The following is a 16,734-nucleotide window of genomic DNA, read 5'->3' as shown; positions in this document are numbered from 1 at the left end:
AAAAAAAAAAAAAAAAAAAAAAAAAAAAAAAAAAGAAAAAGAAAAAAGTGAAACAAAATTTATTAACAAAATAATAGGAGAAAAAAAAACAGTTAATACATTGCATATTGTTATCTTCAGTGTAGTTACTCAGAGTACAAGATATAGGCATAAAAAACTCTCCAATTGATATTAGCACAAACCTTTCTTTTAAATGGGCTGAGAGAAACGAGTACTATAGCTAATTTGTATTTCTTTCCTTTTCCCTTCCTTCCTTTCCCCTTTTCCCCACTCGAGTTCCTTTTGCCTTTGGAACAATTTGTTCCCATTTCACAATATCTATTGTACATTTTAGACCTTGTTTACTCTTTCAGTTTCTCACACCAGGGAGACAATACGATGTTAGACATGTGAGTCTAAACACACATAAATAAAGTGGTTTATTTCACTTGTGAGTATGGTCTCAAGTTGGATCTGTTTACCTATGAAAGTCACAAGTTGATCCTTCTTTGCGGCTGAGTTGAATATACAGTTCCAAGGATTTTGTTGTGTGTGTCAGAAGGAACAGGGAAAAATACTCTTTCATCTTCCCAGAGGTGCAACTCTCATCTTCATGAAGGATGCTGACATCTCATTTTTCTTTTAACGCTGAAAGCTGTTTTCCTGCGTGATCTGCTGGGCTGCACTGGTTCTGACAAGAAGTCTGTTGTCTGTTTTCCCTTCCTTTGGAATTTTTTTTATTTCTAGCTGCTTTGAAGATTTCATCATTTGTCTTAAGCAGTTCTACTTGGGGTTTATTGAGGTTCTTAAATATGTGCATGTACTATCCCATGAAACTGAGACAACATTTGATCATTTAAGAAGAGCAGAGATTTCACAGAATAAGGTTAATTTTTTTTTGTGTAAAGATCTTCAAACTTCTCTTTTTTTTTTTTTTTTGCTACTGGGAATCAAACTCAGGATCTTGCACTTGCCAGGCAGGTGCTTGTGCCACTGAGCTATATCTACAGCCAAGATCTTTGAACTTAAGTACCTGAATAGCATTCATGTAAACCACCACCTCACCTCAGTCAGAATACAAAGCCATTCCTTCACCCTAAAATCCTTCCTTGTGCTGATCTTTTGTAGAAAGTATTTCTTGATGTATTTGTTCCATCCCTTTACTTTCAGACTGCAATTAAATGCATATCATGGACAACTTGAAATTGTCCCACAGCTCAGTGACACACTTCCCCTTTGTTACTGTTATTTTAAGGTTTCTTTTTTCTCTTGGTGTATTATTATGGCTATGTTCTCTCCATACTGAATGTCTTCTGAATTTTGAGTTTTATTGTGGGATGTAGTGAAGGAGAGATAGTTTGATTGTTTCAAGGATTTTAATGCTTTATTAGGTAAGCTCTGAACAGGTTTTGTCTAGGCAGAACCTGTTGATAATTTGGGACTGGGTAATTCTTTGCTGTAAGGGGATATCTTGTTCTTTGTAAGGTATTTAGTAGTATACCTGGCCTCTAACCATTAGTTGCCAGTAACACCACTCAGCATGAACTGGGAATCATTTATTACTTGTTTTGTTTTGGTCTTTTTGAGACAGGGTCTCACTATGCAGTTCAGGCTGGCCTTGAGCTCACTTTGTAGTCCAGGCTGCTCTTGAACTTGCAATGATCACCCTGCTTTTTTTTTTTTTTTTTTCATTTATTACATTTTTAAAAGACTGTTTTTAAAAAGAAGAAGAAAATGTAAATAGAGACCACAATATGTGGCCAGGAAAGCCAGAATATTTACATAGAAATCTCTAACTCCTGTTAAGGGGGACACTGCTTCACTATTGAAACTAGCGATAGTACAAGAAAAAAATTCTTATTTTTCCAGGATAGAGTCACTAAGACCACAGCTTTCTAAACTAGGAAAAGTATGAGTCAAGTCTGATTATGTGACCTTGGGCAAATTTTTAACTCTCTGAGCCTTTTTTTTTTCCTCGTGAACTACAGCCAATATATACTTATCATTTAGGTTTTTTAGAGAATTAAATGAAAATAAAAGTAGATAGGTTAATGCATACACCTAGCAGCTGGTACTGTTCTTTCACTTCAGGAATGTGCTCTTCATTTATGGTTTACTGTCTAGTCGAGTTTTGTTAATATGGAGCATTGTTGTCTATCTTGCAGGTCATGTGGAAGGATTTTGTATGATGTGTACAATGCAAGACCATATTACCCAGGCACTCAATAGTCCTGGGGACATTATTAAACCCAGGTTTGTCATTGATGAAATGCAGAGTAAGTATCAACCAGAGAAGTATTTTTCAACAAGGTAGTCTTTTCCTGAGATGAGGACTAATGTTGTTGCCTAAGGCATCCCACTAACTCAGCCTCCTGGGTAGCGGAGATTAACAGGTATGCAGTATTATGCCTGGCCTTTAGCTAGTTAGTCTTAATGGCCTAAATGATTAAAAGAAACCCAAAGTTTATTACAAAATAACTCACATGTATTTATTGTACATGGATATATCTTTTTTTTTTTTTTTTGGAGACAGAGTCTTGCTATATAGTGCAGGCTGCCCTTGAACTCATTATGTAGCCCAGGCTGGCCTCAAACTCATGGCAATCCTCCTGAATCAGCCTCCTGAGCGCTAGGGTTACAGGTGTGTGCCACCATACCCAGCTGGATAGGTCTTTAATTAGTAACAGATGTTTAGTTAAACATTTACTATACAAGCTATTTATTAAATTTTAAAGAGATGACACTATAATAAAGACCATAGTTTAACATAAGCAAATTTTAAATGATTTAAAACTGAGCTTGTTAATAAAATTATTTAAAAGGCCTTTTCTCAGATAATTGGATTTCTGTGCTGAGTAGTCTAACTCTCATATTATGTCTTTCTTTAAACGGTTTATATTTAGTTTTAATTTGGTAAATTAATCCTGTATTATACATAGTCACAAGAATTGTCAAAATAAAGGTAACTATACTTTCTCAGAAAAATTTATACTCATAGTAAATTTATGAACAAACTAAATTTATGAACAAACTTCAATTTTTACTGTTTAATTTTAAATTTCTAAATAGGTTGCATGAAATTTTCTGAGGTATTTTCTAAGTGCCCCCTCCACTCCAGCCCCCACAGCTGAGGGTCTCACTGTGTAGCCCAGGCTGGTCTCAAACTCAAGATCCTCTGCGCTCAGCCTGGGATTACAGGCTTGCGCCACCACTCCAGGCTCTGTGTGCCTTTTGCATTCACTTTTACATCATTTTGATTAGCCAAGTTGTACTAAAATTGCATACAAATAAAAACTGCTTTTCACTCTTCATGTGGTATCTAGCTTGGTAATTATAGGGATGCATAATTATAGAATGATAAACTATAATCCTCTTGTCTTAAAAGCTGCTCAAGATTAAAGATCAAATTGGCCCTTGGCATTATTGGTGGACAGTGCAGAAATCTTTAACACATATTGGCGTCAGGCGTGGTGGTGCACGCCTGTAATCCCAGCACTTGGGAGGCTGAGATAGGAGGATCTTTGCGAGTCTGAGACCAGCCTGGGCTACAAAGTGAGCTGAAGCCCAGTGTGAACTCCATAGGGAGACCCTGTCTCAAAAAGACCAAAACAAAACAAAACATATTCGGTTCTGGCAAAATTTTAGGCAGGACAATTCTGATTATTTTGATTATGTATACATTTGTTTTTAGACATGTATATATAGCAGGCAGGAGTAATAATCTAGTTTTTAGGAAAGTGTCACTGCTCTGAATGTGTGCAGGTATACACACATGCAGTTGAATCATGGAATTGCTATTTATATAGGTCAAAACTGGTGGAATATTGGAAGTTCTATATTGTTTAAGCTAGAATATATTTACATACTTACACATATAAAACTAAGTGTCTAATAGGTTTTGTGCTATTAATACATTTGTGCTAGTGACTGATTTATACTTTTTAAAAATGCTTTCTTCTTGCAACTGCTTAGTCATTTAGAAGGACTGAAATGTTACTGTGCAGCTGAGAATACGACTTGTTCTGCATTCACTGGTGCGGAATTGCGTAGGATGGACATTTGTGTTCTGCACAGGTCTCTTACGGATTTGGGTGTCATATTTAAAACAGGTGCACTAACCTACCATTTTGGACGAGCTTGAGTCACTAGAACCAGTGTGGACTTTATTGAAGTGGAACTGTATTAACTTGGTAAAGACACAGAGTCACTCTGTGGCTGCTCCCAGACTCTCAGGAACTGCAGCTCCTGTGGGCTCTCGGTGAAAGTGCACGGTGCTTGTGTTAGTGCTACTTCCTTGTTAGGTGTAATTATTTGGGGGTTTTCTGAGTAACATGAGGTATAACTTTGGGCTGGGGATATAGCTCAGCGGCATAAGTGCCTTCCTGGCAAGAACAAGGTCTTGAGTTCGATTCCCAGTACCAAAAAAAAAAAAAAAAAAAAGATGTAATTTTGCAGCCTAGGCATTTGTCTTGGTTACTTTTCTCTCATTGCTGAGACAAAATACCCAATGCCCAAAATGAAGGAAGGAAAGGTTTATTTAGCTTACAGTTTGTGGAGGTTTCAGTCCATACTTGGCTGGCTCCGAGGCAGAAGATAACAAAGCAACAAGAGCAAAGAGGGGAATGGCAGCCGAACAGCAAACAGCCAGAGCAAACCAGAAGAATGGCTGCAAGCAGCTTCTTTCCCTGCCTTACATTGTAAACAGGCTACCCCCACCTAAGGGGCGTGTAGCTCTCACATAATCTCCATGCCCTCCTCTTGCACAGGCTCAGGATGTATACAAAGTAAGCACCCTGGCTTCCTGCTGAGTCACTTAGCCAAACCTCTAGACTCCCCAAGTTGACACAATGTATCAACCATAACAGCATTTAATATGTAATGATAAAGCCTTGTCTTTACTTAAAACTTATAGGTATAGCTAGGACCTGCTGTTCTGGAAAACAAAAAGATGCCCATGAATTTCTTGAGTACACCATTGACGCTATGCAGGAAGCATGCTTGGCTGGCATCGATGAGTGAGTATAAGTGGTTTCTTCAGTTTACATCGTTGGCTTACCACGCTTGTTTTGCCTTTTATGTTGAAAATACACAGATCTGTTTGCTTTACCTTTTGCATTTGCATTGCCTCTTTCTCACCTGATTTGCATTATCTTATTTTATTTATTTTTTATTTTATTTGTTTATTTATTTATTTTTGTCTTTTTGAGACAGGGTCTAACTATGCAGTTCAGGCTGGCCTTGAGCTCACTTTGTAGCCCAGGCTGGCCTTGAACTTGCAATGATCCTCCTGCCTCAGCCTCCCGAGTGCTGGGATTACAGGCGTGCACCACCACGCCCAGCCTTGCATTATTTTATAATGACTAAAATTTCAAAAGATGTGCTTACTGTCCCAATTTGAATTTGTTGAAGTATAGATGCCAGGAAATGAACATTGGCTTTGCTGTTCTTTAATTCTGAGTGTCAGGATGCCTTGGCAGATCTAGAAGTATCTGCTCCTCCTTTCTAATTGTGCCAGACATTTTCTCTGTTGACCTCCAGCCTTATAAATATGTTTGCTGTACTCTCGCTTGTGCCCGCTCTCTCTCTCTCTCTCTGTGTCTCTCTCTTTCTCTCTTACCAGTTCCTATATCTTCTTCCTAGTATCTAAGTTCACTCAAGAGAAGGATGGGTGAGACAGTTATGTAACACTCCTAACCCACCCACTACTGCCCACGCACCCAGTACCGACACCTCCCTTTGCATTCCACTCGCTTCCTGGCCCTCAGGGTCTGGATGATAGACTCTGCCTACTCTACCTTCTCCAAGTCCCACGCAGGGTCACAAGCCTGTGAGGGTGTCTTCCTCCTGCTGCTTTGCTTCTGAGCCAATTTCCTGCCTTGATTTCAAAGTCCCTTCACAATTTAGCTCCTTCCATCTTCCTCCCAGGACCCTTGCTGTGTTCCTCCAGGCACGACCGGTCTCTGGGGACCATGCAGGCTGATTTTTTACTTTCTGTGGCTCTCCTCTCTGAATTCTTGTTCTTTTAGAAATACCCATGCTTTTTAAAACCCAGTCATAGCATCCGTACTTTTGCAGAATTCTTATATCACTGTTTCATCTTTTTCAGATTCGATAGGCACACCCAGGCCACCACACTGACTTATCGGATATTTTGAGGATATCTAAGATTGAGAGGTCAGCTTTTGTTCACAAGTCGATAAAGTGGCACATGTGTGTGGTATCAGAATGAAAATAGTAGAAATAAGGAGAAGTAGAGACTCCCTCCCGCTTCCCAGAGGCAGCCCCGTACCAGTTCCTAGAATATCCTCTGGGCAGTCTCTTACTTGTGAGCAAACTGAGAGCCAACTATAGAATACGTTTATTTTTCCTTTAACCTTAGTAGTAACCTTTCTACTTGAGCACATAGAGGTCTAACAAGTCCTTTTTTTTTTTTTTTTGTCTTTTGGAGACAGGGTCTCCCTATGCAGTTCAGGCTGAACTCGAGCTCACTTTGTAGCCAGGCTGGCCTCGAACTTGCAATGATCCTCCTGCCTCAGCCTCCCAAGTGCTGGGGTTTACAGGCATGGGCCATCACGCCCAGCTCTTTAAAAGGTTCTTTCACAGCTGCAGTAGTGTCTATTCGTTTTACTCTCCTATTGATGAATACTCAACTTTCTATTCTGCTGTTACCACCAGTGCCTTATTGAACAGCACCCATGTACTCATGCTTTTGTGTCTGTGTAAAAGTGTACACGATAAACTCTTAGTGTTAGAATTTGAGTCATAAGATATATTTTAAACTTTTATACTGACAGGCTGTCATTCTAAGAGATCATACCAGTAGTGTACAACGGGTGAAATTCATGAGACTTTTTCCTACACTGTGTATAAGATTAACTTTTTTCCCAATTTAGTACAAAAAAAGTTAAACTGTTCTAATTTTTTTACTTTGAAGTAGTATTTGTATTCTGTAATTTCAATGCCTGAGACTGCCGTACTGATTACACTTAGCTTATCTTTTGCATTTTATTTTTATTTCAGTCCAATCTTTAAATTGCAAGGGTGTTTCAGATACTTTTGAGCCATGTCTTGATATCACATTGGAGATAAAGGTAAATTTAATAGTTTTTGTTGTGGTTAAGTTTTAAATCTTTTTTACTCTTTAACTTTCTGCTTAATAAAACCGGGGGTTTTTTGTTTGTTTGTTTGCTTTGGTCTTTTTGAGACAGGGTCTCACTATGCAGTTCAGGCTGGCCTTGAGCTCACTTTGTAGCCCAGTTTGGCCTCGAACTCACAACGATCCTCTTGCCTCAGTCAAACCAGGTTTGACATCTCTTTTAGCAAACCTCAAATGGCTCCTGTTCTTTAAAAGCTGTTTTAGCATCTTGCATTTTCTGAACTACATTTGTGTTATTCTTGAGCTTTTGCTTCTCTGATAACAGATGTAACATGCTTATGATGAAAAGCACAAGCACTGTAGATATATTAAATCCGCCCTTCACCACTGTTGCTCTTGGTCATCTGCTATGCACTGCATCAGAATAGAGTAGGTCCATTTTATAAAAACGAGACTATGGGCAGGGCACAGTGCTGCATGTGTATAGTGCCAGGACTCTGGGAGGCTGAGACTGGACAGCATAAGTTTCAACCCAAACTGGGCAACTTAGTGAGACTCTGTTTAAAATAAAAATAAGAGACGGGCTGGGACTACAGCTTGGTGTGAAAGCCCTGGGTTTGATACCCAGTATTGCAAAAAAGAAAAAAAGAGAAAAATTTTAAAAAGGGATTCTACCTTAGTCTGTTTGTCTACTTGCTGTTTTCCTTTCCCTCTGCTTGGAGACCTTCCACATCAGCGTGTTTGGGCAGTGGGTAGTGGTTCTGTAGGTGGCTAGAGTTCCGTGTTGCTTGCTACTTTTACAGCATTCTAAGTAAACCTGCAGTAAGCCACCTCCATACATATTTTTGTTCACTTTAATCTGCTTGCTTTTAATTGGGGTGAGGCTAATGATCCTAAAGAAAAACATTTTTGTGTGTGTATGGCATTGGGGGATTGAACCCAGGGCCTTCTACCACTTAGCCACATTCCCAGACTATTTAAAAAAATTTTCTTGAGATTGACTCAAAGTTGCTCAGGCTGGACCCAAACTTCCAATCCTCCTGCCTCAGTCTCCCAGGTAGCTGGGAACTCAGCAGCATCATACCCATAAAAACATCCTTTTCATAAAAATTCTCATTTGTTTCTGGGTCTTCTGCTTGCTTTGCCTGTCCGTCTGTCACAAACCATGACAATGCACATATTTGTGCTTTTTCCTCCCAGGCTGCTCCGAGCGTTAACAAGGCATTGGAGCAGTTTGTGAAGCGGAACAGCTCCATGGCGAAAACTGCTACAAGTGTAGCAAGTACGATGGGGGGTGACTTGCAGTCCCTGACATGGCTGCTCCATTTGGGATGACAGGCAACCTTGGCTGTAAAGGGTGTGGTGTGTTTGAATGGCCCGCTAGGTTGCCTTAGCTCCTGATGCCCTCTCGGAGACCCTGGCTGTCTGTCCCCCAGAGGCCGGAACTTGCAGGTCCGGTGTCTGCACTCTCTCAAGATGGGCAGCTCTGCACCCTTGGTGAACTAGTGCTGCCACCTGATGCCACAGTGCTGCCACAGTGTCTGTTAAGCAGAATCTTCCTTGACTCCCCTGTCAGAGGAGACTGGAGGGAGGGTGGGGTCACCTTCTACCCCAGCAGAGTTCAGGATCTTTCTTACACTGGGTACCCACGGGGGACAGTGTCTGCTGGAAACTTCTCATTTACATTATCCAATAGCGCATTTGCACAGGCAGTCAAGGGAGTCAAGGGAGTCTGTCCCTGTTTCATTTGTTTTAAGTAGATTTTCACTTGATAGCCAGGTGATACAGATATCTATATTAAATAATCTTTTCTTGTCAACTAAGTGTTCAATATCTGGGGGAAGACGGTGCTTTTATCTTCAAGACTAGGGATTTTTCCTGACACTTTTCATCCTTTTTTCCCCTTTTGTATCTGGGTAGGGCTTTGCTTTCACAGAATTATACCAGCCTAAAAAACCAGTTAGCTTTCAGTGTTTTCGAATTGAGTTAACCTATGATGTTCTTCTTCTGCAGTGCTAGGGGTTGGACTCAAGACCTTATGCATGCTAGGCCAGCGTCCCACCTCTGAGCTACACCCCCAGCCCACATTAATCTTTTTTCACATCATGGTGCCCTGTGCCGCCTGATGTTTCAGAATTGTGCTTTCTTTCCTGTCATGCTACTCGGCAATTTCCCCCAGTTTCGTTTGCTTTTCTGTTTTGTTTATTTTTTGTTTTTTGAGACAGGGTCTCTCTATGTAGTTCAGGCTGCCATTGAACTCATTATGTGTAGTCCAGGTTGGCCTGAAACTCATGGTGATCCTCCTGCCTCAGCCTCTCGAGTGCTGAGGTTGTTTTTGTGTGCCACCATGCCTAGCTACCCCCAGCATTTTTAATTTAAATATTTCCAGTGTTTGCTTGGAAGAGGGAGGAGGCTGTTCCTTATGTATTAAGCTTGTTTTTGAATCTTAAATTAGAGTGTTTCAGACAAATAACAAGGGAAAGACTAAAACACCAAAAAATTCACACTTTGATCTTCTTAATCTTTTGTTTGTTTACCTCAAAGTGGAAAAATATGGTTCTGGCTTCAAAGAGGCTTTCCATACATAGATCATCTAATGTTCTTAGACTTTCTCTGAAACGCTTTCCAAATTATTTTGGTAGAAAGATTGCCAAGGTATGTAGATGATGTTATTAATAAGCTTTTATGTGAAGCCAAGACTTAAGTGCCGGTAGCTGTTAAGGATTACAAAAGACCTAAGGAACAATTTGTTGATTGACTTTATAAGCTTTTCTTGCATTGGCTAGCAGGGGAAAGAAGTCAAAGTATTGAGTTAAGAGTTTGGTCTGTGTGCTGATGAGTATGTATGTGTTTACTGTAGTCCTGGGGGCGAGCCTGTCTAGTGATAAAATTAGGAACTCATCAGTGTTTGAACTTCATGGTCAACCCTCTGATATCCATGGTAATGGGAGGATACAGGGAGAGAGTGGACAATTTGAAACCCAAAGAGGACTTCCCCACTAGATCTTGCCTCTCTTTCATCGAAGTTTATTTTCTTGTTTTCTGATTTTTCACTTACACTGAATTTGCCTATTTTCTCCTCACTTACTGAAGGTTGAAAGGGTCCAAAATTCAATAGCAAAGCTGAGCATGGTGCACTCGGGAGGCTAAGGCAGGAGAGTAGGAATCTTGGGCCATGCTGGGCTACACAGCGAGTTTAAAGCCAGCCTGGTCTAGATAGTGAAGTCTTATTTCAAAAAACAAGTAAAAAATGCAGTGACATAGAAGAGAAATAACTAATACATTCTTAAGTTATTTGAAGTGGCCTGGTAGGGTGGCATATGCCTGTAATCCGAGCACTAGGGCAGCTGAGGCAGGAGGACTGCTGCAAGGTGAGTCTAGGCTACATAGTGATTTCAAGGCCAGCCTGAACTGCACAGTAAGACCCTGTCTCAAAAAACCAAAGTAATTAATTAAAATAATTGGTGGTGAATGTCCAGAGTTGTCATTTTGTGACTTTAGTGTATCGTGGATTTGATACGCAATAGTCACAGTGGATCCTTACTTGTTTAAGGAAAATAAGGATAGCGAGAATGCCTTCACTACCCTTAGATCGGGTGTCTTCCAGGTTAATCATGTCCTTTGAAAAGTGATGAAATGCACTGGGCTTCTGCTGGAACAACACAGCATTGTGCGGGTTTCCTGGGACACCCTAAACACCCTGCACCTGAGTATGGGGGGCCTTCGGTGCCTTTAGAAATGACATTGCTTTCTCCTTTGTCCATCTCTGTTTAGGATGTGAAATATCCTGAGTATCTTGATATTCGGCCATACATGTCTCAACCAAATGGAGAACCCGTTATTTATGCTTTGTACGCAGTGCTGGTCCACAGTGGATATCATTGCTCTATAGGCCATTACTTCTGTTACGTGAAAGTGAGCCATGTGGATTTTGCTCACTGCCTTTACATAGACTCTGTAGGACAGCAAGCACTAGCATTCTTTAAGGAGGGAAGGTGGGAGTTTTACAATTAAAGTGTGAATGCTTCTTTTTCTTATTCTTTTTATTCTGTCCTTGTTAACCTGACACACTCTAATCTTTCCCTCTTACTGGCTGTCTTCCGCAGGCTAACAACGGCCTGTGGTATCACATGAATGACTCCACCGTATCTCCTAGTGATATTAGATCGGTACTCAGCCAACAAGCATATGTGCTCTTTTATATCAAGTATCCTCATGAAAACAAGTTACCACACTCTCTGTAATGTCATTTCTTTTCATGTCACCCACATTCAATTCCATTTTGAGTTTTTTTTTTATTTATTCATTTATTTATTTCTGGTACCAGGAACCGAACTCAGTACCTTGTGCTTGTCAGGCAGGTGCTGTGCTGCTGAGCTATATCCCCAGCCCTTGAGTTATGTTTTAAAAACCAGAGTTTAAGGTTTACCCTGACGCATGCGTGGAGAGTACAGAGGCCACTTCTGAGTACGAACTATGAGCTTGCGTCAGCTTGCTGCTCTTCGGTACTCAGTGCTGCAGATGCAGAGGAAGGGAGAGGTGACAGCTGGGGGCAGGTGGCTTATGCTGTTGGCAGCAGACGGAGTGGACCTGGGGATGTGGAGGCCCTGGGTGAAGGGCTTGAGAAGGGCCCTCTGAGCACCCTGCACGGTCCCACCCAGCACCTCCCCAGTGCTGAGCACAGTGCTGGTTAGGCATCGGCCTGGGCTGGGACCAGCATTTGGGCTGATCCTGCTATAGCTGCAAGCTGACTTACAATTCCACTTTTGGGAAAAATAATCTGATGTGTACCCCACGGTGTCCCCCACCCCTCTGTTTCTTCCATGCTGGAACCCAGAGCCACGAGCAAGCAAGACAAATGCTACCACTGAGTCACACTCCAGCCCCTCGGGTGTCCCTTTTAAGTATGGTAGCTTGAGGTTAATACCCTAAAATGTTCAACAACAGCGGAATGATGTGGTGAAATTTTACGCCTTTGTTGAGTGATTTTTTCCTTTCTTTCTTTTTTGAGACAGTGTCTTGCTATGTGGCCCATCGCCTGCTAACACTGATTGTTATAAACCATTTCTTTAATGCTTTGGTAAAGTGCTGAGTGTATGTGGAGGGAAAGCAGTTCGAAATATCAAAGCCTGGTGTTGGGTGAAAGATGGGGGACAATCTGTCTAGTCAAAGGGGAACCATCTCTGAGAGGGCAACGTGTTCTTTCCCTATTTTTCTGGACACTATGGGTTTTCTAGCATGTTATGTATTTTTAATTTTAAAATACAAACAGAAAAACTAGCCTTCTGATATCAGCATCCTCAGGATACAGAGTTTAAAAATACCATTTCCTTTACCCAGCTGCCTTGTGTCCTGAGCTGAGCACCCCGACACTGACCCACACCCCTAAGGGAGCTAATGCATCGGATGGGTCTGTGCAGAGTGACTGAGAAGCAGTATCTTTGCCATCAGTGTCTTTCTGAGGAACTGAGTTTGTAAATCTGTCTCTACTAAGATGTCCTCCATCATCCTAAGCCCTCTCATTCTTTGTCCCCAGGTCCCACGATGTGAAAAACTTAAGTGAACTTACTCATTCCACCCATTGCCCCGGCCAGTCCTCTCCCCACCCGGTCATCAGTCATCGGCGTGTTGCCAACAAGCAGGCTACATCCGGCCTGCTGGCCCACAGCTTCCCTCTCACATGAGAAAGGTAACACTTTAGAGGTGGCGTCTGAGTTTTACCTCACTCTAAGTTCTATCCTCAAACCCCCTCTATACCTGGATTTCTTGTCAAAAAAGTTTATGCAGACCCTTTATTTCAAAATATTAAATATAGAGGACTGGGGATATAGCTCAGTGGCATAAGTGCCTGCCTGGCAAGTGCAAGGTCCTGAGTTTGATTCCCGGTACCAAAAAAAGAAAAAGCACCCACTAAAGTATTAAATATACAGGAATCTCAGCATGAACAGGTGGTGGAGAGGAACATCTGATGTGGGTATATCTAAAGGTTAGCACTCACTGTGGACTTGCGCTCCACTCAACGGTTAGATAGGTGAGTCTGTAAATCATGTTAGACATCAGGAAAGTGATCCTGTTACAAGGACACTTTATGTCCACATAGCTGTCTTAGAAGTGTGCTGTTTTTCCATCTGCTGTCCCCAAGGGTGTGATCGTGCCCATGTGCCTTTGTGCCCAAGAGGCCTGACATGGTCCACAGGGTGGGGCCTGCCCTCCAGAACCCCTGGGTCCCCATGCCCAGGCCACCTGCAGCTTGAACTGCACTAGGTCATCGTGGCTGTCAGGTTTTATAGCTTTTCAGTTTGACTTTGGTTTGAACTGTCAGATTATCTAGTTGAATGCTTTTTTTTTGGGTAGACATTGGGCTCTATTTCAGTTAAATGCCTTTGTGAGCTGGACAGAGAGCCAGCCTGAGTTAGGCTCTGCTTCAGTGGGGGACAGGCAAACCAGAAAGTGTGTGTGTAGGGAAAGGAGCAGCTGTGATGGACTTTTTTTTTCTGGTACTGGGAATCAAACTCACGACCTTGTGCTTGCCAGGCAGGTGCTGCACTGCTGAGCTATATCCCCAGCCCAATTAACTTTTTAAGAGTTGTTTGGATTTTTAAAGGCACAGCTAATTCAAATATTTAAGAAAATACTGACAGGCCAAACACTATTCGTCTGTGAACCAGCGTCACCTGTGTTGTCAGAGGTTCAGCAGTAGTAGTGGAACCCAGAGCAACAGAACTGTATGAGTACAATGCCGAGACAGCACTGGGTGGAGGCACGCAGTCGTAACCTCACATGCAGTGCCTGAAGCAGCCTTTCCTTCTGCCCATGTGCTTTCCCCTTGCTTGGAGGTCAGCAAGCTGACCTTACTTCTGTCTGTGCAGTGGTGCCGTCCCTGGAAGCCAGCCGAGGAGAACATAAGTGAACCCATGCCAGGAGGGTTATGTTCTGACAGACAAATTTGTCCCATGTGTGGATTAATTTCCAGAAAATTAGGGCCTGTGAAAGGTGCACGTGGATAGAGCTGATGAAAGAAAAGGGAGGTGTTTATGATTTGTGTAACCCATCAGTCACAAGACCAAAGTAGGCAGGCCGTTGGCTGGGCAGACCCTGATTCTGCAGTGCTGACCTGGCTGTGGCTTTCTTCCTTGCAGATATCACCTCACTTGAACGGGACCAGGCCTCTGAAAGACACGCCAAGCAGTTTCATGTCCGGTCTGAATGGAAGTCCCAGTGTCAGCAGGGCTCGTCCTGCTGACACTCCTACAGGAGTTAACAGCTGCCCTGGGATTGCAGAGCACCCTAAGGAGCAAAACCTCACCATCGGCATTCAGGACAAGCCTGTTCTCCAAGCACAAACTCAGCCTAACCAACATAGCAATTCCGGGGAGGCCTCTAACAAGCCTGTCCCTCCTACTGCCATCAGCTGCTCTGCGATACAGTCCTTCTTGAATGCACTGACAGTGCTGGTTTCTAGTGAGGCAGCAAAGCCACTCTCCCCAAGCGAGTCATGCTCCAAACCGGTAATCAATGGCGGATCCAAGGTGAGCTCCAGTGTGCTGGTCCCCTATGGTGCACAGTCATCGGAAGAGTCTGACAAGAGGTCCAAGGGCCTGGCCAAGGGGAACGGTATGGGCAGGATAGCCACAGCTCACGGTGCTGGCCATAACGCCGGAGATGAGGAGGCCCCGCCACATGAGCTTCAAGAACCTGTCACTCTAAATGGTGCTAATAGTACAGACAATGACCCGAAGGAAAACGGCCTGTCATTTGAGGGTGCCAGTTGCCAAGTCCAGCCTGCTTTGCACTCAGAATATCCTTTTTCTAAAGCAAACGGTCTTCCTGGAGTGGAGAGTTGGTTGGGGAAGGCTTGGTTTTGAGCCTCATCTGTGGCCCCTTCACTCAGCCAGATTTTGGTCAGCACGGAGCTCACAGCTAGTGCTGAAAGGTCTTATTTTTTATCATAGTTACCAGCTGCTTCCTTGCCTTCTATTCCACAAGACAAACCCTTAGAGACCTTCAGGCTTAGTGACGAAGTAAAAGGCTCAACAGATGAAACCAGGTAAAGTAAGAATAAATTCAGAGGAAGTGAACTTCACAGTAGAAAATCCAGCGCTGAGTGGATGTGTCAGCGTTTTAACTCTGTAAAAGTGTTACAGTGAGCATCCCGAGCCCCCAAATTTGAAAAACAAGTCTATAGGATGTGTTCATTTGCCTTTGAGAAGACTTAGAAAACAGTCTGCTACCGCTTGTCGTTTTCTTCTGTGCCGCCTGCTCTAGCTCGCAGCGCCCGTGCACACTCCTGCATCCGCTTCCACGTGCTTTCTCATGTCACCTTTTCAGTGATGAGTGAGTGTCTGACGGGCATACTGAGTTTAGAGGAAGAGGAGTCCCAGAACTGTCATGAAGCAACTGTTTTGTAAGGGTCTCTCTAGAAATGTGAAATTAAATTCACGGAGAATATAATTTGCCTCCGCATTCCATTTAAGAAAAATCAACACATTGGCGCAGGTGTAATGTGACTCGGGAGTAAGAGGAAGGGAATTGGAAGTGCAGCCGTGGCTGCCTCGTGTGGAAACTGCAAGTGAAACTACTGCTGCAGGACACAGGGCATCACGTGGGGCATCAAGTGGTGCTGCCCGCCCACCCACAGGTACCCTGGATGACCATGCAGTGTAAGCACTACGTCCACATTTGGGCTGTCCTGCTGTGGTGGTGAGCGACGTGTGGTGAGGTCCCGGCCACATCACAGTGTGACCATCTCTCAGTTGCACAACTGTTGGATTCCCAGAGTGCAATGTCTGTGACAACTGCAGCAATAACATAACTGGCATTTTCACCCTCGTGGATGTGAGGACTTGGGGGGAGGAGCCTTCCTCCATGGCGCTGTGGCAACCTCGGATGCCCCGAGAACAGAGTTAGAGATGTGGAACTGTTTAAGAAGAACAGAGAGGCAGAGAGCACGTGTTCCCACTTTACCTTAAGATAGAATGGCTGGGTGTGCTGTCATTCGCACAGTGACTTTCCCCTTGTTTCATTCCTAATCCACCGTGGTCCCCAAATTCAATGTGCAGAGAATTATTACACATTCACATACACGAGGCCATGTATGTACCCAGCCAAGCGCACCTTCCTTCGCGTGCAGCCCCAAGGGTCCCTCTTCTACACTCACGGCAACTAACTTTCCATAGGGATCTGGTACAGGTCATCTCCTCACTGAGGAGTGGAAATCGCAGTAGGTGTTGTATGGCTTCCTACAGCTGTCAACTAACCTTGAGAGTGCATCAAAAGCTTCCCAGCTGCCAAGGGCAGCCCATATTTCCTACAGGAGGTTTTCACAGAACCTCAGTGAGTCCCCGCTTTCCGTAATTCGAGGAGCTCTGTTGGCTCTGTTGGGAAAGAGCTGCCCTCCAAGAGAAAGAAGTGAACCAGGATAATCATCAGCCATTGTCATTTGGTTTGTTTAGACTTAGGTCTTAAGAATTAGAAATGTGTCTGGAAACAGGAGAAGTCAAGATCTTTAGAATTACTGTTGCTGAAAAATAGGGTTGATAAAATTTTTATTTTTATTGAATAAAGAGAAAACTTGGTGTCCAGAGATGATAGCCTGATAGTGGCTTGTAGCCAGCTATAGTTAAAGTGATAAAATATTTAGTAAGTGTAAGCCATGACAA

General features: G+C 42.9%; 1 protein-coding gene across 1 annotated transcript in view; it reads left to right on the top strand.

Moving 5' to 3' along the window:
* LOC102020186 (ubiquitin carboxyl-terminal hydrolase 42-like) overlaps positions 1-16,506 on the top strand; it is a 25,418-nt gene extending 8,912 nt beyond the window's left edge. Inside the window, 13 exon segments of the mRNA XM_013512884.1 lie at positions 2,145-2,255; positions 4,892-4,994; positions 6,086-6,153; positions 7,000-7,070; positions 8,276-8,315; positions 8,318-8,357; position 8,432; positions 9,620-9,730; positions 10,850-10,990; positions 11,182-11,282; positions 12,612-12,730; positions 12,733-12,764; positions 14,215-16,506. Of these exon segments, the coding sequence (XP_013368338.1) occupies positions 2,145-2,255; positions 4,892-4,994; positions 6,086-6,153; positions 7,000-7,070; positions 8,276-8,315; positions 8,318-8,357; position 8,432; positions 9,620-9,730; positions 10,850-10,990; positions 11,182-11,282; positions 12,612-12,730; positions 12,733-12,764; positions 14,215-14,940 (1,664 nt within the window). The 3' untranslated portion in view covers positions 14,941-16,506.
* Positions 16,507-16,734: the final 228 nt, after the last annotated feature.

This window comes from Chinchilla lanigera, unplaced genomic scaffold (assembly GCF_000276665.1).
Source record: "Chinchilla lanigera isolate Chin_1 unplaced genomic scaffold, ChiLan1.0 scaffold00002, whole genome shotgun sequence".
NCBI lineage: Eukaryota > Metazoa > Chordata > Mammalia > Rodentia > Chinchillidae > Chinchilla > Chinchilla lanigera.
Note: the sequence above shows the minus strand (reverse complement) of the source record. Positions and strands in the feature narration are given on the sequence as shown.